The sequence below is a fragment of the Peromyscus maniculatus genome, chromosome X (assembly GCF_049852395.1).
Source record: "Peromyscus maniculatus bairdii isolate BWxNUB_F1_BW_parent chromosome X, HU_Pman_BW_mat_3.1, whole genome shotgun sequence".
Taxonomy (NCBI): Eukaryota; Metazoa; Chordata; class Mammalia; order Rodentia; family Cricetidae; genus Peromyscus; species Peromyscus maniculatus.
The window spans coordinates 114118767-114140527 of record NC_134875.1 but is presented as its reverse complement, the minus strand read 5'-3'; the positions used below and the strand labels follow the sequence as shown (position 1 = coordinate 114140527).

The following is a 21761-nucleotide window of genomic DNA, read 5'->3' as shown; positions in this document are numbered from 1 at the left end:
TAGTCAGGTTTAGTGAGGAAAAAGCAGCAGGCTTTCCCCACACTGTAAATAGAAGTCGACAGGATTTCCCCCCCTAAACTCTAGGAGGGGCAGTAATGAACCTTCTTCAGTATGGTGCTAAAGCTTAGTATTCTACCATATAGGATGCTCTTTAAATACAATAGATATGGGAATCAGATGGAACACTTCTTGGTTCATAAAATTGGGTGTGGACTAAGATTTTTACCCCATTTTCTCTTTTCTTAAAAGATCCAAGAGGAAAGTCCTTGGAAGAAAAGATTCTGGGGACATGGCTGTTAGAAGCAAGTCCAGAGTTCCCCTCGGCAGCAATAGCAGCGGCGCCAGCTCTGTCCCTTCAACCAGCAGCACTGTGACAGCTGGGACTAGCCAGAGGTCTCCTGGTCTCATCTACCGAAACGCCAAAAAGTCCAACACATCCAACGAAGAGTTTAAGCTCCTGCTTCTCAAGAAAGGCAGTCGCTCAGATTCTAGTTACCGCATGTCTGCCACGGAAATCCTGAAGAGCCCTATCCTGCCCAAGCCTCCTGGAGAGTTCACTTCAGAGTCCCCACAAAGCCCCGATGATGCCCACCAGGGCACACCTGGGGCCGAAGCACTGTCCCCTCTGTCACCGTGCTCTCCACGAGTCAATGCAGAAGGATTTTCCTCGAAAAGCTTCGCCACCTCAGCGTCATCGCGGGTTGGACGTTCCCGGGCCCCGCCTGTGGCCAGCAGCAGCCGCTACAGTGTCCGCTGCCGCCTGTACAATACGCCCATGCAGGCCATCTCCGAGGGAGAGACTGAAAACTCTGACGGGAGCCCACATGATGACCGATCCTCCCAGAGCTCCACATAGTTTGCCTGGGCCAAGCTGACCTCAGATGTCTAACCCCTTACTAAGGAAAGGATTTTGTGACACCATAGAGGGGGAGAAGTGGCAACAGGGCGGGGCGGGCCGCGGGAGGGGGGCGGTGTGGCATCATTGCTTGGCAATGAGCTTCTAAATATGTGTTGGAGAAACAGAAAGTGGTTGAGTCATTTTTATTAGTTTTCATGTTTTAGGTAGCAGTTCTGTCTGTCGTGGTTTTCTTTAGCATAGTTTGATTTACCCAATCTCATTCCTTGTGATAATAGAGAATACAAAAATATCTAACTTTCTTGAAACCTAGACAAGATTTTCCCAGAGCTGCCTATTCCGAAAATAAAGCCCTCACTGTCATACTTTAAGAAGATTAAATTACTCTGGAGGTTTGGTATTTTTTTACATTAAAATGAACTAAAGCAAAATTTAGATGAAAGAACTACACATATGTAAATACCATATTTTTGATAAAATGTGTAAATAGATTTATCAATGATGAGTGGACAAGTGGCCAATTATCTACCACACACCAACTGTTTATAGGACACACACAAATAAAGTATAATAACTGTATTCTGTGAATACCATTTTCATATCAGATACCATATTTAAATGTCCACCAACATGATTTCTGAGTGATAAACCTCAAATATGAATTTAAAACTGGTGAAATAATGGAAATATTGAGGTCATGTACTGAAATGTGATTAATTTAAAATAGTGAATTCAGACCTAATCATTGTTGTGACAAATTATAGCAGAAACAAGCTAATGTCAGTTTGTGGCTGTGATTTGCCATGTGGCAATTTGAACAGAATGAAAAGCATGCTTCTGATTTTTTTTAACCAATGAGAGAAATCATCATTCTCAATGGAAAGACCCCCCCTCCCCCAATAGCATTCAACAGTGTCCTTTAGAATCTAATTTTTTCAATGGATTGCTTTAAGGAGAATGAGTAGAGAAACCAGTAGTTAATTTTAGGTCTTGTTTTATATAAGGCTACTGGGGACAAAGAGTCATACTCTAATGAATATACTCTTTAAGCTTCTTAATTAGCTCCAGGTTCTTAAACTAACAAATAAAACCTAAGCATGCCACAGAGCTATTGAATTCTCAGTAAGTACCTGCGATGAGTTTTCAGCGAAGCTTTCTCTCTGTGCTGATGAGATTCATGCTACCTAAAACTTAACAGAAATGACACTGTGAACAATGTAGTTGGGAAATAGGTATGTGTATATGCATTATTTATATTCACTCTTCAACTGGGCATGGGGAGCAGCTCTGGTTCACAATGCTACATACAACGAATTTTTGTCTGGTTTTACTAGATCTGCTTGATGGCAAAAGGGGAGGGTGGTGGGTGGGAAAGGAAATGTCAGGGAAAGTGCCCTGATAAAATGAAGGCAGGGAAACAAGCTGAATTACTTGAAATTACTTGAATTTTCTTGTCTTAAAACTGAAAAAAAAAAAGTATAGTAACAAGTTGAAATCTGCAAGTGGTTCTCACACCTCTGATTTTAACATGAACTGATACTGTGTTTGAAATCATATGTCAGAAATATAAGCACCTATGTACTTAGAATAGGTTTTGATGGAGCAGTAGAAATTAGAACTGAGAAGAGGTCTGATCTGTGAAAGACTAGAACGTGATGACAATGACAGAACACGCCAGGGTTACCAAGAGATTGATAGGCAGCTGGCTGTAGGCCTCTGCAAGTGGAATTGGAGAAAGGAAGATGGATGAAAGGATTAACTCATGCTAAATGAAGGAGAAAGTCTGGTCTAAGAAGACAATGTCTTTCAAGAGAAATTCATTATAATAATATTTACAGATTAAGAATTAAAGAATCTGTTGTTTGTGTTTTGTTTGTTTGGGGGCGGGGGGGAGTCTGGCTTCTCCTATGATTTGTCTTTACTACCAAATTGTATTAGTTAAGTTCTTGTCATTGGTGTATGTAAAATGGGTGTTGGGGGTGGAGGGGTAGAGGAGGAGACTGAGAAACTGGGAGAGAGAATGAGAGAGAGAGCGAGAGAGCGAGAGAGCAAGTGTGTGCTGGGGATAGAAAAACTACCTGGTCAAGGGTTTGAACATATACAACGTGTTGTAATTTTATTAAAAGAAAAATGTTGGGGATTGAAAAAAGTGACCATCATTTATCATTGGAACATGTAACTCATTCAAAAACAAAAACAACAAACAACATACACATGCGCACAACCAGCATGGGTTGACATCATGTGGGGTCGGGCACAAATCTGTCTCATGCTTTGAGAAGTCCGCTCCACAAAATTTTAAAAATCCAAGTTTTTAGACAAATGTGATAAGGAACCATCATTTCCAGTCACAATAGGTGATCATTTGTAATTTTCATAAAAGCAGTTCGTTTGCAGTATGGCTTTTGTGTAGCTAGGGGGTTTTATAGTGTGAAGAAAGGTATGTGGGCTTTAAAAGTGATTCTAAACCTTGAATAGAAAAACACATAAATTGGCTTTAATAAAAATGTCACCTTTTATTATTGACATTAATTTAAGTAATCGTACCATATATTTTTAAAAATACATGTTTGACTTGAATTGTGAGGCAATAAGGTACCATTAAGGTGATGATCACAGAACCAACCCTTATAATATAGTTTTACTTATTTTGTTTACTCTAAAAATCTATAGCAGAGTTTCTCTATTTTGTATTTCATAGATTTAAAGAAATCCCAAATAAAGATGGATTTTAGATTCACTGTGGACAAAATATTAAATATGAAAGTTTTAAAAGCAAGTAAATCCTTAAAAAATCTGGAATAGTCTACACGGCTTTATAATATACTAAATAAGACCAAGATGCAGGGCTGTCTTTAACATCACTGTCAGCTTGAAGCAGGGTACACACATTAGGTATTGTTTAAAAAAATTAAAACAAACAACAGCAACAACAACAAAATAAACCCAAAACAAATTGAAACTATTCTTCTGTTGTTTGCACTGATGCTATTTTCTTCTTCTTCTGTGTTTATCCAACAAGTTTATGTTGTGTGGGGGAATTCTGTTTTACTTTCTTGCTTTCTGGTGATTCTGGTTTGATTTTTTTCTTTTTTTTGTTTTTGGCTAAGTAGAGGACATGGACTAGTTGTGGCAAACAAAACATCCCGTTTGCTCTTGCCAGTGAGCACATTCTCTGTAGTGGTGGTTGCTTAGAGGATGAGATAGTAACAAAGTTTGAACTCTGAAGGTTATGGTGTAACTATTTTGGTACTAGAACCAGTTCATGCTGGCCGAAAAGACAATGGTTTTTGGACTTGCATCCATTTTGTATTTTTGTAACATTTGTAAATATGAACTTTTTAAATTGTTGCAAAGATGGTTTCTTTTGTAAAATGTTTTCAACGTTTACATTCAATCCAAGCCTTTGTATATTTTACAGCTGTGCAACACTTTAAGTCTTGTATTTATTTTTAGTAAAAGCGGTGACAGTTTCATTGTGAACCCCTCTCAAAAATGTATCAGAACAGTTTGATTACCTAGAAAGTGTGTATAGAGACTGCAAATAAACGTGACTGCAATTAACGAACTGGGTTTTCTCTTTATTTTTGTGTAACTATAGTTTGGAGGTTTCACAAGCAGGAAGTGTTTCATAGGCAATCAGATATAAAGGAGGGGTTTATTAGCAAGAAAGCATGGTATCAATAACAGATACTAATCTCGTTTCATTTTTAGTAGGGAACGATATTTCCATTGCCCAAGCTACTTGTGGCTCCTTTCTACACCAAGTTAAGATTTGTGACTTTAGCTGGGCGGTGGTGGCATACACTTTTAATCCCAGCAGGAGGCAGAGGCAGGCGGATCTCTGAGTTCGAGGCCAGCCTGGGCTACAAAGCCAGTTCCAGGAAAGGCACAAAGCTACACAGAGAAACCCTGTCTCAAAAAACCAAAAAAAAAAAAAAAAAAAAAAAAAAAAAAAAAAAAAAAAAAGATTTGTGACTTTATTTTGAAACACTTGACTGCTTTGTTTCGGGGATTATTATAGCCATATATCCAAAAGTGTTGATATATGTAAGATAAATTGCCACTAGTTAATGTCACATCAACTTTATTATAAACTCCTATCTCAAGCAAGCACTAAGTACTTAGGTTACACTAATATGTGTACTTCCCAAGATATGCCCATTTTATACTGGAGAAAACTCAACACGATTATGATTTAGCTTACACATTGCTTTAGAATAAGTAAATGTTGGTCATAATGTTTAAATACAGCAACTATGATATTGGGATATGTTAATTGTTAGTTCTCCAGTCTGTGCTTGCTGAAACTGGAATTAACTTTACTAGTGTTCCTTCCTAGGCTACCAAGAAAAGATCCATTGCTAAGACCCCCAGCCCCTTTCCCCATTCAAGTTTTAGCACTGAAGTGTATCCCTGGAACCCAGTCATTATGGACATCTCTAGTGGATTACAGGAGAAGGAAAAGGATATGTGATTATATGTTAATAGTAACATGCTTTAAATAACCAAACAAAAGTGCTTGCCACACACTAAGCTGGCCCTTTGAATCACTTTTGGGACTAGAAGTTGTACTAGTTAGCCCAGGTGCCAGTGTCTCCACAAAAAAAAAAAAAAAAGAAAAGAAAAAAGAAAAAAAAAGAAAAAAAAGAAAAAACACAAAAACCTCTGCTTGAGAGACTCTCTAGGCCTGTCTGTCCTACTAATCATCTCAGCTAATGTAAATCTAGGATCCGAGGCTCAGCTTTGAACCTTCTAAACCAGAGGCTTTGCCTCTCAGTAGACAGAAAGACCCTCTTCACTGGAAACCTTCCCTTTCTATGTCCTATTTCCATCTGGTGTGAAAACTCCCATTCTAAATAGCTTTTAGATCATCCACGGGATTTACTGGCCAATGGTCAGATTATGTTTATGGGTGACTACTGATTGGTTATCACAATCGCCTGATCAGTCACACAAGCCATGAACACGCATTGTTTTACGGCCAGGCGCTTTACAATCCTGAGCTTTGCGACACAGAATGCGTCAGGATCACCTGATTTCCGGCACGTGGACAGTTAAAAAGCGTCAACAGATCTTAGCGGTCGTTAAAGGCTGCCGGGCGTCTAGATGGACTCCTAGCGCCCTGCTGATTGATTTCTGGAAGCTTCCGGAAGCTAGTGTAGCCGATTCTTCATCAAAATACGTAAGTTATGGATACCTTAGCACCCCCTTTTAACTTTTTTGTCATGGGTGGATGGGTGTGAGTGTACTAATGTAGAAAACGGTCGTCTGAAGCATTTGGCCTAGTGGCGCCCCCTGGGGTGAGAAGATACGTTTGGCGGGGATGGCAAATTTCTACTTTGCCGCCTCAAATTTCAAAATCTCTGCACTCGGGTGATTCCAATAATGTTTTGGTCTCCAGTGGTGATCTCGCTCTTTGGTTTCTTGAGACAGGGTTTCTCCGTGTAGCTTTGGAGCCTGTCCTGGATCTCTCTCTCGAGGCCCAGGCTGGACTCAAACTCACAGAGATCCACCTGCCTCTGCCTCCCGAGTGCTGGGATTAAAGGCATGTGCCACTACAACCACCTGGCTTGCCTCGACATTTTTATTGTAAATATGTTAGTGGGGAGGAAGAAAAAAATGTAGAGAGGTGTTGAGGCCTTCCGGAGTATTTATCATTTGCTTTCCAGTGGGCAGATGTGCCATTTGGGAACAACTGTAAAATATCTGGATTCCTGTAAGGCCCAGTAGTTTTGGGATATGCTTCTGGGACTGGCTAAGTGCTTTGTGCTCCTTAGATTTTTAAAAAAGGCTCTAATCTGTTAGGAATCATTTGGTTCCCTCCTCTCCTGCTTTTCTCCATATTCAGTTTACCGTTGTAATTTGCCATGTATGTTGTTAAGGAGAGTGGAAGGTTGATTTCAACCCTTCAGTCAGTGTGATCTATATAAATGGGATATATTGATGGGATGCAGTTCTCCCAATCGGTCTGCTTTGGGGTTTTATAACATTGAAAGGCCTAGATGCTGTAAGTTGTGTTCTGTGTTTTTAAGAAGTCTTAGAATCACAGTTTGTTTTCAGCCATGCTAGTCATTGTGATGTATTCCATATGGGATAAGTTGATAGCAACCTCAATTTGGTTGTGTGGGCATTTATAACTAAGAAATACCTCACTGCCTTGATTTGCTTTTTGTGTTTTAAAGAATTATCAGGAGAAAATGTACTTTTTAGTCATCCTAATAATTGTTAGCTGTGCCTTATGGGATAAGTGAATAGCACATAAGTTATTTGGGGTATTTTATTACATGAAGCACATCAGTCTGGCTATTGTAGTTCTCCTTGTGTTTCTTTAAGAAGAAACATAGATTTCAGCCATTCTAAAGCTATGCTTTATGTTCTTGTAGGTGACACTAGATTTGGCCTACTTTGGGATTTTTTTTAACATAGGAAGATACAGCTATTGTGAATTGTATTTTATGTTTTTAGGAAGTTTTAGCACAATAGGTAGCTTTCAGCCATCCTGGTTACCACAGGCTATGTCTATGGAGTAAGTTGATGGCAGGTGACTCGCCCAGTTTGGGTTGCTGGATTTGGCCTGCTTTGGGATTTTATAACATGGAAAGATAATAGCTATTGTGAATTGTATTGTGTTTTTTTTAGGACGTTTTAGCATAAAAGGTAGTTTTCAGCCATCCTGGTCACTGTAAGCTATGCCTTATGGGATAATTTGATAGCAAGTGACTCTTCTAGTTTGGTTTGTTGGATTTGGTCTGCTTTGGGATTTTTTTTAAACATAGGTATAACTGTTGTGGTTTATATTTTGTGTTTTTATTAAGTTTTAACTTAAAAATTAGTTTTCAGCCATCCTGGTCTCTGTAAGCTATGCCTTATGTCAGGTGACTATTCTAGTTTGGTTTGTTGGATTTGGCCTGCTTTGGGATTTTTTAAACATAGAAAGATATAGGTGTTGTGACTTATATTTTGTGTTTTTAATAAGTTTTAGTGTAAAAGTTAGTTTTCAGTCATCCTGGACACTGTAAGCTATATCTTATGGGATAAGTTGGTGGCAGGTGACTCTCCCAGTTTAATTTGTTTGGCTCTTTTTATAACTGAGTCACTGAGTAGAACATACTTTTAAGCCATCCTACCCACTGTGATCCATGCCTTGTGAGACCAACTGGTGGCCTTTGACTGACCCTCCCCCCTTGGTCTATTTGGAGCTTTTATAACTTGAAATTTACCTATTGCCTGCTATGATTTGCCTTGTGGGTTCTTAAGAAGTTTTGTAGTAACAAGTATTTTTTAGTGAACTCTGCCTTATGGGATAAGTTGATGGCAGGTGATGGTGTGGATTTCGTCTATTTGGGGGTTTTATTACTTAGGAAGATGTTATTGTTGTGATTTGCTGTCTGTCTTTAAGAAGTCTTGGGTAAAAGGTAGACTTTAGCCATCCTAATTATTGTCAACTGTATTTAATGAGATATGTTCATGCAGATTACTCTTCCAATTTGATTTTATTTGGAGTTTCACATCTTAGAAATTTCTGGCTGCTGTGATTTGGCTTTTGTGTCTTTATGAATTGTTAATGTAAAAGATTATTTTGAGCCATGTTTGTTAGTTGTTGTGAGCTATGGGATATGTTGTTAGCAGGTAACCCTCCTAATTTGGACTGTTTTGGGTTTTATGACTTGAATTGGAGTTATCCTGATGCTTTGATTTACCTTGTGTGTTTTTAAGAAGTCTTAGGGTCAAAGTCATTTGGTACTGATACTTTTTTGTTCTGATTCATGATGATAGGTAGAACCAACATTGTATTATGTTGTTGAACAACTGGCTGACTTCAACACCCTCTTTAGTTGGGCTATTTAGAAAGTGAAGGATTTTGAAATGTGTAAGTGCTGTTTTCTAACTTTTTACCCATTGTTTCATTTTCTAGGAACTTTTCTTCTAGAAGGACTTGTACCAGTGCAAGACTATTCTAAACATTAATTGTAAGAGTAAAACTTTAGAAGTAATTTTATGGTATATTCACAAGATAGGTTGTTACAGTGATCATGGTGTTAGCTTGGAAAGACCTCCCACCATAGGCTACTTTGGCCCAATTTTGAGCTTTTTGAGTTGGATCATATTCTGTGCTATCATTCATGTCTGCCTTCTTTTACTCAGGGTTGCGGCTGTGAGGTTCATCCTTCTTGGCAGCAGCAGTAAGTTATTTTTGTTGTGAGTTTTTCTTTGTATGGCTACAGCTACAGATTAATTATTCAAATGTCATGTCAATCTTCTAGTCAGGAAATCCTAAACAGTTAAAAATAAAATGTGGTGGAAATTATAGGTCAAATTGAGTTACATTACAATTTGAATATTTTATACAGCATTGGTCTGCATTTTTCTAACTCGAAAGTTAACTCTCCCATCTTAATCTCCCTTTGAATTTTGTCCTTAGGGACTCTGGTCACTTGTCTCCCCGCAACAGATTGAAGGAAAACAGGAAAGGGATGAAATCCTGATCCTCTCCCTGCTGCTCTGTCTCAGGATGAATAAAATAAATTATCTTTTGCATAGGGTGTCCCTTCAGTAACTATGTGGCAGGAATTCATGTCAGACCTCTGATATAAGGTAGAGGATCATGTCATTGTAGACATGCCTGGTTCTAGTTCCATACTGAATGACACAGCTGTAATCCAGCCTTGAGAAGTCTAGAGTTCTCAGTTTATATTTCACATATATTTATTTAGGTTTAATGTTTAAGTCTAACTCAAAGCAATCATGATTTTGGAGCTGCAATGGACCCTGGAGATATGAGCCTCAGAAGGGTTTACAGGGCAGGTGAGGAGGTGGGGTCTCTTTGGTCGCTCCACCCACATTGTAATAGCAGCCCAGTAGCAGCAGCATCACCACCACCAGCAGCCCAGCAGCAGCAGCACCACCAGCACCAGCAGCCCAGCACCAGCACCAGCACCAGCAGCACCAGCAGCCCAGCACCAGCACCAGCAGCCCAGCACCAGCACCAGCAGCCCAGCACCAGCAGCCCAGCACCAGCAGCACCAGCAGCCCAGCACCAGCAGCACCAGCAGCCCAGCAGCCCAGCAGCCCAGCACCAGCAGCCCAGAACCACCACCAGCTGCACAGGAGCAGCAGCAGCAGCAGCAGCAGCAGCAGCAGCAATAGAGACACCAGAAGTGTAGACTGGAAGCGGCAGTGACAGCAGCAGTGTCAGAGGCAGCAGCAGGGACAGTAGTGGCCGAGGCAGTAGTGACAGTATCATTGGTGTCGAGGGTGGCAGTGGAAGCTGCCATTAGATCAGAACAGATTGTTGGGGCAGTTTGGCAGCATTCTGTCTCCCTAAGCAAAAGCCCCTTTGAGCTTCTTTACAAAAGTGTTAGCAGTATATCCCCTTGTTTGGTGGCTTTTAGTGCTCACTTTTTAGACTTTCAGTTGTGAAGCAACTGTTCACAGATTGTGCTCGCTTTTAACTTCATTGTGAGCTCCTTCCTAGTCATGGATAATATAACTCTTCTATGCATAAAGATTTATTCTAGTGATGGTAATGTAGCTTAGTGATAATGCACTTGCCTAGCATGGATAAGAGCCTAGGTTCCACCCTCAGCCCCATAAGGTCACCCATGTTAAGTTGATTTAGATATTAGCTACATGAAGTAACATTTTTAAGCATTTCTTTTCAGGAGGAGAAGGTTTGCCTCTTAGATGACTAAGCAGTTTCAGAAGTAAGCCTTCCAGCAAATCTAACCATAATAAACTCAACTCAGAGGAAGTAGAATTTCTCCTGTTGCACAGCAATGATGTCTACCTTCAGAGAAATAGATGAGGTTTGTATTTGATATTGATCATTTCTGTTCTTTTCTTGTGCTATAGTTTTTGCTAAACTGAGTTAAATTAAATAAAGTGAAATGTATAGATAATAAGTGCAGTTTTGACAATGCTTTATAAAATTTCTACGAGAATTTGTGAATAAACTTAAGAACATACACTTAACATTTCTTCTGGATACTCTGAAACTGAATTGCAAACAAGTAGTCAATATAAAACTCAACTTTATGAGAATCTGACAAACAGCTTTTCAAATTGGTTTGCCTTTTAAAATTTTCTATTGTATTTTTGAGTTTCTTATTCTTTGAAATTGAAGATAAATGTAAATTATTAAACTATATTTAATTTTTCATAGCAGTGAACACATTTATTTAGTCACATAAGGCCATGTGTATTACTACCATTGAAGTAATCTAGGCAACTTTCAACTTCTGTCAACTGCTATGTTTTTCGTCAGTGGAGACAATGCTCACTGTCAATTATTGGGAGTCATTTTGGGGAAATGTGAAAACACAAACTACCATGTGAAGATAAACTACTATATTTTTGTAAGGAATGTTATATAACCCAATTGTGTGTTTTTTAGTAACCTAAGCAGTGGAAGGCTAATCACACACAGAGCTACCAAGTCTGTTTACTGTAAAATCTCCTCAACTCATTTCTTAGAATAATTAATTTGCATAAATGTAGCAGTTATTCATGACAACTTTTCTTATTTATACCCTGTCTTATTTCAACAACATTTTAAGGTGTTTTAGAAATTAATTTATTAAGAGTACGACATGCTTGCATGTTTCCTAATTCGACCACACGGTGGCACTGTTGGATTGTTCAGGAATCAAAACTGGTGCAATGCTCTGGTTTTTGTTGTTTTTGTCAGTTTTTGTTGTTATTGTTGGGGATTTTTTGTCTGTTAGTTTGTTTGGGTTTTTTCCCCTGAAAGCAGTTTCAACACTGAAGACCTGTGTCCTGAAGCACAGGAGGTTTTAAACTTGCTGGAAAAGGGGGTTCTGGTGTAGCTGGACTAATGAGAGCACAATTCTGCAAGTGGACTTTTTCCTCTTGTTTCCTGAAACAAGGTCCTTGGCCTACCCAGGCTGTCCTTGAACTCATCCTCCACCTGCCTAAACTTCCTGGCAAGGAATGGAAACAATTGCCAGTCAACTAAAGGATAGAGGAAAGACTTTATTACCAGAAGAGTCTAGGTTTAGAATTCTAGTGAAAAGTTGTTCAGAATGTCCTAGTACATAAGAAGAAGGAACATGTAAAATGCTAAGAGTTCACTGACTAAAGAGATTCTCAGGATAGAGTATTACCATGCCTGACTCATATATACTTTTCTACACAGACATGACATTTAAAACAGGCAAAGGCCCTTTGAGAATACAATAGGTTTTCAAAACTTCTGAGAAGTGAAATTAAAGTCCTCAGCTTTTCTTTTTGTTACTTTATATTTCCTTTTAATTTGCTAAGAAATCTTTCTCCTATATGAATATGAGAATGTCTCCTTAGGATGGTAATTATAATATGCTTTATGAGTATGCACCTTTCAGTTATGTAAGTAATATTAAGCAACTAGATGTCCAGTATATCAATGCTTACCATTTTAATGAGCAAGGTTTAAATTCCAACTAGTTTATGGAGTTCTTCTAAACTGTCACTCAAGGTCATACTCTATCCTGAGAATCTCTTTAGTCAGTGAACTCTTAGCGTTTTACATGTTTCTTTTTCTTATGTACTAGGACATTCTGAACAACTTTTCACTGGAATCCTAAACCTAGAATCTTCTGGTAAAGTCTTTCCTCTATCCTTTATTTGACTGGCAATTATTTCCATTCCTTGTAATGTGAATTTTTATTTCATCTCTGCTTTAAGACTTTTGATATATGGATGAAAGTTAAAAACAAATAGATAAGTATGAGGTATTGTCACTATTTGATGTGACTCTTACTGAAATAAAGCATTAACTACTTGTGGTGTAAAAACTATTCTAGAAAGAAACTTACTCACCTGAAATTTCTGAAATTGAAGACCCAAAAGCCACCGTGGATATCCTGAACTATTGTCAGGTATGACACGTCTCCTTTCAGTGTGTTTTTCTAGAATGTTAAATTGTAAACATTTTTTACTTCATATGAGGGGGAAGTGTGTAATTAACTGGAAATTTTGCCATATCAAATTACTTGTGATTATTCACCTCATTGTGATTATTTTGACAGTTTCTACTTAGAATAATATTTTCAGGTAAAAATTTGAAATACTAATATGTGCATTTTAGAACATTAAAAACATTATCAGATTTACTTATGTCTTTTCCATCTATATTGCCCAATATTAATTTCCACTATAAAATTTTAAAAGGAAATTGGAAGATTTGGATGCAGGTTTTTTTTTGTATTTATTTTACAATACTATTCAATTCTACATAATAGCCACAGATTCCCTTGTTCTCTCCCTTCCTGCCCCCTTCCCCTTCCCCCCAGCCCACCCCCCATTCTCACCTCCTCCAGATCAAGGTCTCCCCCGAGGACTGGGATCAACCTGATAGACTCAGTCCAGGCAGGTCCAGTCCCCTCCTCCCAGATTGAGCCAAGCATCCCTGCATAAGTCCCAGGTTTCAAACAGCTAACTCATGCAATGAGCCCAGGACCTGGTACCACTGCCTAGATGCCTCCCAAACAGATCAAGCCAATCAACTGTCTCACCTATTCAGAGGGCCTGATCCAGTTGGGGGCCCCTCAGCCTTTGGTTCATAGTTCATGTGTTTCCATTCGTTTGGTTATTTGTCCCTGTGCTTTATCCAACCTTGGTTTCAACAATTCTCACTCATATAAACCCTCGTCTTTTTCACTAATTAGACTCCCAGCGCTCCACCAGGGGCCTAGCTGTGGATGTCTGCATCCAGATTCCTCAGTCCTTGGATGGGGTTTATGGCACAACTATTAGGGTGTTTGGCTGAAGTTTTAATATGTGCCTAATTAATTACATATGAAGGTATCACAACTGAGATGAATGGGCAGCCTACTCGTGTTTTACAAGGAATTTATCTTATATAATTTGGAGGGGAGATCATAAAAGTGAACTTTGGTGTGGGACTGATAGAAGTATGTGATTATTGTGGATTTTGTGAGCTGTATACTCCAGAGGCAATGGAGGTTCAAAGAAATGGTTCTTATCCCATTAGGTTTACAATAGACTGAACTACCACAGTTTGAAAAGTAAGATTGTGTGTGTCTTATCTTTTAGACTGACACTAGTGAGGACAGAAGCCATGCTGACAGGTCATGGTCTTAAGATTGTGCAGGAGTAGAGGAGGCTGGGCAAGGCTGCTTGGCCTGCAGTGCCCAAATCTTGGCAACCCTGAAGCTTAGACCAGTAATTATGCAAGTTGAATGGGGTATGACATTGCAGATGAGCAGTGCTTAGGTTCTCCAGCTATGCCCCTCAGGGGCCCTTGAGAATCCTGTCACTTTGTTGAGCATCCTGACATGCCCTCCTTACCTGTCTGTGTAAGAGATAATAATAGTAACAATAGGTAATCTTAGTACTCTGAAGGCACAAGTTCAAGGCCAGCCCGATCTATATAGCTAGTTTAAGGCCAGCCAGGGGCTACACAGTGAGACTCTGTCTCAAAAAATAAAAACACAGAAACAAAGGAGTCTCTTACTATTTTTAAGTATTTTTTTACTATCTTTTTGGGATTATAATATAATTAGAACATTTACCCCTTCCCTTTTCTCCTTCCAAACCTTCTCTTAAACCCCTCCTTGCTCTCTTTCAAATTCATGACATCTGTTTTCATCAATTGCTATTGCATGCAAATATATATACCTAAATATACCTAGTATACACCCTGTTCAACCTGTATAGTGTTACTTGTATACATGTTTTCAGTGCGTCTGGCACTGTACAACCAAGTGGTGTGCTCTTTCCTGGGAAGATTGTTCTCACAGTATTTCTTAGTTGCCTGTAGTTCTTTGTGCAGAATGGAGCCCCTGTGGGCTTTCCCCCATTCGCTTTGGCATGTTTATTGTTATCCTTCTTGTTCAGCTGATGTTAGGTAATCATGCAGGTGATACTTTATGGGTGAACCCTCTGGCATTACTAGGATACATGGTATCACAGCAAACCCCCAATCCTTTGGCTCTTACAATCTTTCTGCCTCGTTTTCCACAATGCTCCCTGAGCCTTAGGTACCGGAGTTGTTGTATAGATACATTCATTAGCACTGGACTCTCCCCAGAGCACATTTTGAGAACCTCTGCCCCAGGCTGCTTATCTCTTGCTCTGCTGAAATGGTCACTTGGTGTGCAGCTCTCAAGATAAGATGAGCATTTCTCTGGGACAGGGGTTTCCTTTTGTAGGTTTTGTTGTTGTTTGCTTGCTTGCTTTTCATGATTTTAAAGTTCATGGTCTCAGAACCTAGCAAAGCAATTCTAACAGAAGGAAGGCATTTATCCTTGAATGAAGGAATGTTTATGGTATTTTATAAATATGTTCTCTGAAATTTCTGAGCATTTCTAGAATGTTATCGGTGGTGTTCCTCATTGGTACGGCATGTAAGGTGTACTCAATGACATTGTGAGAACATCACTAGATACTTAATTTTTAGACTAGTTTGGAGCCCTACATCACATATGTTTTAGTTGGTTCTATATTCTCAGAGTGGAACATTCACTGTTCACAAGCTGTGGTGTAGAAGCTGACTCCTATTGTTAGCGGATCTGAATGCTTGTGTCCTAAGTTAGCACCCTCATGGATGGGAAGCAGCCGCAGCACACACAGGTGGGAGGTTGTCAGGAGCTGTGATGCACTCACCTTATGACACTAAAGATACTTCTATGTATGCATGAATCAGCTACTGCAGTGGCAGGTGGAGATTCAGTATCTCAGCCAGTGTTCTGGGTGCCTTAAAACGAGGCCTTTAATAGAACATTTCCACAGTGCCTAGCAATTAACTCTTGGCTTTGTGCATTTTTACGTGCTACTTTTCTTTTGAAAGAGCATCTACTAATACCTTTTATTGTAACAGGTTATATATAAAACTGTTCAAAGGCTGGAAAAGAAGTTTGATGACCTGGATGAAAAAGTAACAAAAATATATCACTCTCGTGCTAGATCCTTCTGGCGTTATCCTGTAAGTGTACAAAAACATTATCACAACTTTGATAAGTATATTCTGTCTAAAGATACCAGTCGTTGCAAAGTAATGGAGAGCTAATAAATGTGGGATCGAGGCTTATCTGTACTTCCTGGAGGAGCAGATGGGAACTACAACTCTTTTTGAAAGAATAATCAAGTTCAGAATTGATGAATGTAGAACAATGAGTATTTTGAAAATATACATTTTAAAATGTTCCTATAAAATATACATCAAATTAAATGTAGGTCAGAAGAGAACACTATTTTTTAATGTTAAATAATGTTGCATAGAAACCTTAATGTCCTGACTATTCTTTATTTCTCTTTTTATTATGAAGCCTTTTAGAGCAGTATCCAGAAGATACAATTACCTGATGTCTAGAAGACATAAACTTCAGAAAGTGAGACGATTCATTAATGACAATTTGATCTCCCGTCCTCACAGTTACAGTCCAACTACAGTAGTCTTCGAAAGGAATGAAGATAGTGAGGATATGGAGAACAATCAGACTGTAGATTACCTCCAGGCTTTCCAGTACCCCAATTCTATTGACAACACCCAGACTTTCCAGTACGCTGATTGTATTGACAATAATCAAGCTTTGCATTACTCTGATGATCTCTACAACACTCAGGCTTCGAAGTATGCCAATTCTATTGACAGCAGTATCCAGAACAATGAAGACAATGATGTTTTCCATTCTGAGGATTCACAGGAAGTGATTCTTGTCAATTCTTCACCAGAGAGGGACTATGAAGAAACTCCACCAAGTCCTACATCTACTGGCCAAACCTACCAACAGTATTACAGATTTAAAAACAATCCTAGCTCCTCTCCAGTGGCCTACTACAGTGACTTCGAAAATACCAACGTGGACACCATCACTTCTACCACTTCAACAGTGAGGGAAGCAAGTACCCTCCCTCCAGGGGAGCTCATCCCCATCCAGAATCCTGAAATGAGGCGATTGGCCTTACTGGAGGCTCAGCGTTCACCTGTGATTGATCCTAACACTTTTGGTGAGTTCGGGATGGCACCAATGATTAACATCCTCTAAGTAAGCTAATAGAAGCTTCTTGTTTCCTATTTCGATGGTTGATTTGTAGCTATATGTACAATAGTGGCTGTTTATTAAGCAGATATTATGGGTATGGCAGTGTGCTAATCAACTCACATGGATTGTCTCTGGTGGTCTCCATAATGACACCATTGTGATATTGAAATCTATTTTATTTACCTTTCCCCATAGTAAATACTCAAAATAATCATAAGGTGGTAAGAAAGAAGGGATGTACTTTTGGGTAATTCACAAACAGAAAAAATGAAATTTTTATTGATTATCTTTGGTTAGAAAATAAGATCCTCCCAACAAATTACCTATCCACTTTCATTTGTCATCACACATTAACTGTAGGAAGTAAAACATTCTATTTAAGGTAACATTTGAACACAAAGAAGTTTCCACACAACTTAGTGAATAGCACAGGTAAAACCTGCTGAGATGTAAGCACTTACATGGTTTCATGTGTCATTTCTTTATTAAGCATATTCAACCAAAACATTTATTGCTATTCAATTAAACATGAAAGAATAATTGCATGAAATGTCAAAACCACTACTGATTAGATTCATCAGAAAATATTTTTTAAATGCAGATTAACATTTAAACCACAAGAGATGTGAATTTATAGAGTAAAGGTCAATCTAAAAATGCCAACATTGAATATAAGGGAGAGATTTGCTCCAAAGAACTTATTTTGTTACCCAAGATAATTGTGGTTATTGAAATTAGTTGATATACCTAAAAAAATAAGCAATTATAAAGTGTAAACATGGGGGATTTCTACTGTGTTTAGTACAGTAAACCTAATTTAGAGAATGTGACATTTAAGAGAGGTTTTCAAGAAATTCACTGAATTCCTTAAAGTAAGAAAGAGTACTGAGTTAGCTCATTTTATCCCACTTTAATCCAACTAGCACCTTTTCCTGTATTTGCTTGTGACCTAAGAGGCCTTGGATTGCTACAAGTGTTACATGAACATTGAAGCTTTAAGGTGCCTTCTAAAGTAAACTGTTTCTGTTCCTTGGGGGAAGTCCATTGATACACTTAATGCAGCGCTCCTCAGATCATCTTTCTTCAGGCTCTAATGATTCTACAGTTGGAATCTTGAGTCTTTAGTTCGGTACTTAAGAGAAGGTTCCAGGAGTGAGACCATTACTTTCTACCTAACATCTCTTCTTTCAGAATTATGATCAGGTTTTTTAACTTTTCCCCCATTCATTGTTAATTGCAGGTTCATCATCCGAATGTAATGATGCTGTTGTGAGACACCTTGGAAGCCCTGCAAACTGGTCTGTGGATGACGTGATAACATTTCTGAACCGTTTAGATCCTCCGTTGGCCGACCAGCTCTACCCCATCATCAGAGAACATGTAATGTATTTTTAAATCCAGTTTTCCTGCTAGCCTAATGCATTGAATGACCTCTGTGCACTTTCAGTTGGATACTGAGTCGCCAGCTGAGTCAGTAGGGGAACCCTATCATCTGATTTATTTTTTGTTTGTGAAAAGTTTGTCTTGTCCATCCTTCTATGCTTAAATGGTAGGTTAATCGTCTCTTCTTTACATGGGTATCTAAACATCTAATACACTAAATAGCCTCAAGTTCGGTGGTTCATGATTATAAGTCTCAGGCAGACCTCTTTCCATGCAAGGATAATTACACAAATCCCCCCATACTTGTGCCCTGTTCATAAGTAAGAGGAGTTTACCCACAGTGCATACCAGAGTAGCCCTCTTGTCGTGATATTCAGAAACTAGTTCCAGCTGGTCAGTTCTGTTTACCTTATGTGACTATTGACAACTGTGATGCTGATGACCATTTACAAAGCAACATCATGGTTAAATTTTACTTTTCCCTGGTATTTTCTTAACTTTTTCCTTTGGTGACTTAAAATTTTGATTCTAGAGGTCTTTTACTTTCTTGGCTTGGTTGATTCCTAAGTAAACCTTTAAAAAAATGTTCTGAACAAGTATTTTTTCTCTAATTCCTTTCTTGGCAAGGTTTTTTTTATAGTTATATAGGGAAGCTAATGCTTTTTTTTTTTTTTAAATGAGAATACAGGCTACTTTTATTCTGATTTGAGAATTTCCCTACAGATGTCCACTACTTTTGGTTCTTGGAAGACTCTTTCTGTCATTTCTTCCAAGATGATTTCTGATCTGAACCTTGGGTGGCAGGGCAGCGGGGGGGAGGGGGGGATCCCTGTATGCAGATGAGTTGTGGGTCTCTGTATTGATCACCATGTCCTGGAAAAAAAAAACTTTTATGTTGAGGGTCCAGAGATACACAAATCTATATTATAAAGATAAGAACTAAGGGGGCAATTTATTGCTATGTTCATTTAGAAAAATAATCATAGTAAGTTCTCTCCTAGAGCCTTATGACCTATCCAGCCATAGGATTTTAGATGAATTCTGTCTATGTACCAGGCTTTAAATCCAAACAGCAAATGGTTAGCTAGTCCCATAACATTCATGCAAAACATACCTATAATCCCAACTACTTGGGAGGCTGAGTTAGGAGGATCACATGAGTCCAGAAGTTCTGGACTGTAGTGTGCTATGCCCATTGGATGCCCACACTAAGTTGGGCATCATTATGATGACCTTCTGGGAGCAGGGACTCACTTAAGGAAGGATGAACTGACACGGGAAGCTACTGATTTTATAGTCTATGACTACTGGAAGTTTAATCAGATCTCAACATTTTCTGCTGGTGTCTCTAGGCTCTTTCAAGTATAGGGTCATATGACTGAAAAATAGAGATAGTTTGACTTCTCCCTTCCTGTTCGTATTCCTTTTTTAGTTCTTTCTTTTATCTTGCTGTTATGAGCTGAATTTTAGTAAGTTCTAGTTCCTTTCCTTTCTAATTTTACTTCCTATTATAGGAAATTCTGGATCTTCTTAGACAAGAATGTGTAATTGAATAAAGTTTTATTTTATGCTGGAACTTATAAAACAAATACTATGTTTTAGTAGCATAAGGTGATGGTAAATTAAGGCAATAAAGAATTTTTGTAAAGATGCCTTGTGACTATCAAGTAGTAGAGTATCTATACACCATTTTCAGTATAGAAAGAAAACCAATAATTAATCTTAATGTCTAATTGGATTCAGACAAGTAACTCAACTTCATATAAAGACAACGCTATTGAACACATTTACAGTTTGAATTGATATTGATATATTCCTAGCCTCTATCAGAAAGTTAATAGCCATGAAATCTATTCTCTTATTCTTTTTACCTTTGTCATAGATAAACAGTATTTTTATTTATCACACGGTATTTAAAATTAGGTCGTTTGATATAGTTAACTTTATTAAGTTAAATTTGCTTTTTCTTAAATTGATATGAATATATAAGTTTCAAAATGATACATTGCAGTGCAATGGTATTTTTGATAGTTTTTATACAGGAGATACTTGAGAAGCTTTAGTTTTACACGTTCTTATATACAAAGAAACAGCTGCTTATCAAATATAACAATATTGTTAATCATTTTAAACTTTTTCTCTCTATAGGCTATCGATGGGAAGGCCCTGCTGCTGCTTGATTTTGATGTGATGGTGAAATATATGGGGATGAAGGTGGGAGTAGTCATGAAATTTAGCAGCTACATTCAAAAGCTTAAAGAAGGAGTAAAATGTGACGAGTAAACTTTTCGTTTGTAGAACTTCAAATGTTCTCATTAAATTCCTTCTTAATGCACACTTGACTCCCTGTGCTCATTAGTTTTGGTTCTGGAGAAGGTTCTCCTAAAATATAATTAAAATTGAGAAAAAATACATTATAGTCTGCTTGGAGTTACATTTAACATATTAGTATTAACATACACATATGTCTTCTTTAGATTTTTCATTTTATAGATTAAAATATGCTTCATGCAAAAAAACAAAAAAACACCTTTGACTTGGGTTTAACTTTATACATATTTTTTTTTTTTTTTTTTTGGTTTTTCGAGACAGGGTTTCTCTGTGTAGCTTTGCGCCTTTCCTGGAACTCACTTGGTAGCCCAGGCTGGCCTCGAACTCACAGAGATCCGCCTGCCTCTGCCTCCCGAGTGCTGGGATTAAAGGCGTGCGCCACCACCGCCCGGCATAACTTTATACATATTTTTAAAGCAACTAAATAAAGAGGAAATATAAGGAACTAATAACATATAGTTAAAGTGGTGAAAATTTTTCACAGAAGAGAAATTAAGGGAGAATATATCATTAACCTTATTGGATAGTTTATCTCTATAATACTGTAGTATACTAGCTTCCTATAGCCTCTTAATAAGAGAGCAATTCCCAGTCTAGCCTTTTGGTTCATGGGATATTTCCAGCCCCTTATCTTTGTGTCTGCAGCCAAGAGACTTACTATGATTGCTGGGTCACCAGTCTGCTACAAAGACTGAGCTGATTTGCCTCATCCCATACCTTAGGAGACTATCATTTCAAGTCCTGAAGCAGGATCCCTGATTCTGGATTTGCTTCCTCTGTAGAATCTGGAAGAGCTAGAAGACATTCTTCAGGTAAAGGGGCAATTAAGATAAGTTGATAGGCAGCTGCAAAGGAAATTTTAGTTTTTGAGGAGTAAAGGTCATGGTGATATCCTATTTTTAAAGAAGATCTCTGCCTAGAAGGGAGGAAAGGGCAATCTGGAACTACCATGAAGGAGTGAGTCATCTGTCTGTGGCCCAGGTGTTCTTTCAGATGTGAGGTGATAGTCTTTTATCAGGTCTGTGTTTTCCTGTACTGACTTCCTGTACTGTACTTCCCCTACTATTCTTTTTATTTGTAACCAGCCCCAATGGACTTTTAAAAACAGATACTTCTGCTCCAGTGTCTAATCAAAACTGAATTTGATGATCTCTTATTGATACAGTAATCAAGGGATCTTGGAT

General features: G+C 38.3%; 2 protein-coding genes across 7 annotated transcripts in view; both read left to right on the top strand.

Moving 5' to 3' along the window:
- Nhs (NHS actin remodeling regulator) overlaps window positions 1-4420 on the top strand; it is a 336047-nt gene extending 331627 nt beyond the window's left edge. For all 4 annotated transcript variants that reach the window (XM_006973226.4, XM_006973225.4, XM_076561914.1 and 1 more), the window contains one exon: window positions 250-4420. In XM_006973226.4, coding sequence (XP_006973288.1) covers window positions 250-856 — 607 coding nt within the window. In that variant the 3' untranslated portion in view covers window positions 857-4420. The remainder of the gene's footprint in view (window positions 1-249) is intronic.
- A 1491-nt stretch (window positions 4421-5911) lies between these two features.
- Scml1 (Scm polycomb group protein like 1) lies at window positions 5912-20581 on the top strand. 3 transcript variants are annotated; one of them, XM_015992085.2, is made up of 9 exons: window positions 5912-6041; window positions 8775-8829; window positions 9005-9042; window positions 10522-10665; window positions 12661-12735; window positions 15699-15803; window positions 16147-16828; window positions 18104-18243; window positions 20395-20581. In XM_015992085.2, exons 4-9 carry the CDS (start codon window positions 10636-10638, stop codon window positions 20527-20529), a joined length of 1167 nt encoding a protein of 388 aa, XP_015847571.1. In that variant the 5' UTR covers window positions 5912-6041; window positions 8775-8829; window positions 9005-9042; window positions 10522-10635; the 3' UTR covers window positions 20530-20581. The 3 variants fall into 3 exon arrangements, with proteins under 3 accessions (XP_015847571.1, XP_006973327.1, XP_076417812.1); XM_076561697.1 differs by lacking the exons at window positions 5912-6041; window positions 8775-8829 and adding exons at window positions 7042-7058; window positions 8636-8729; XM_006973265.4 differs by lacking the exon at window positions 8775-8829.
- Window positions 20582-21761: the final 1180 nt, after the last annotated feature.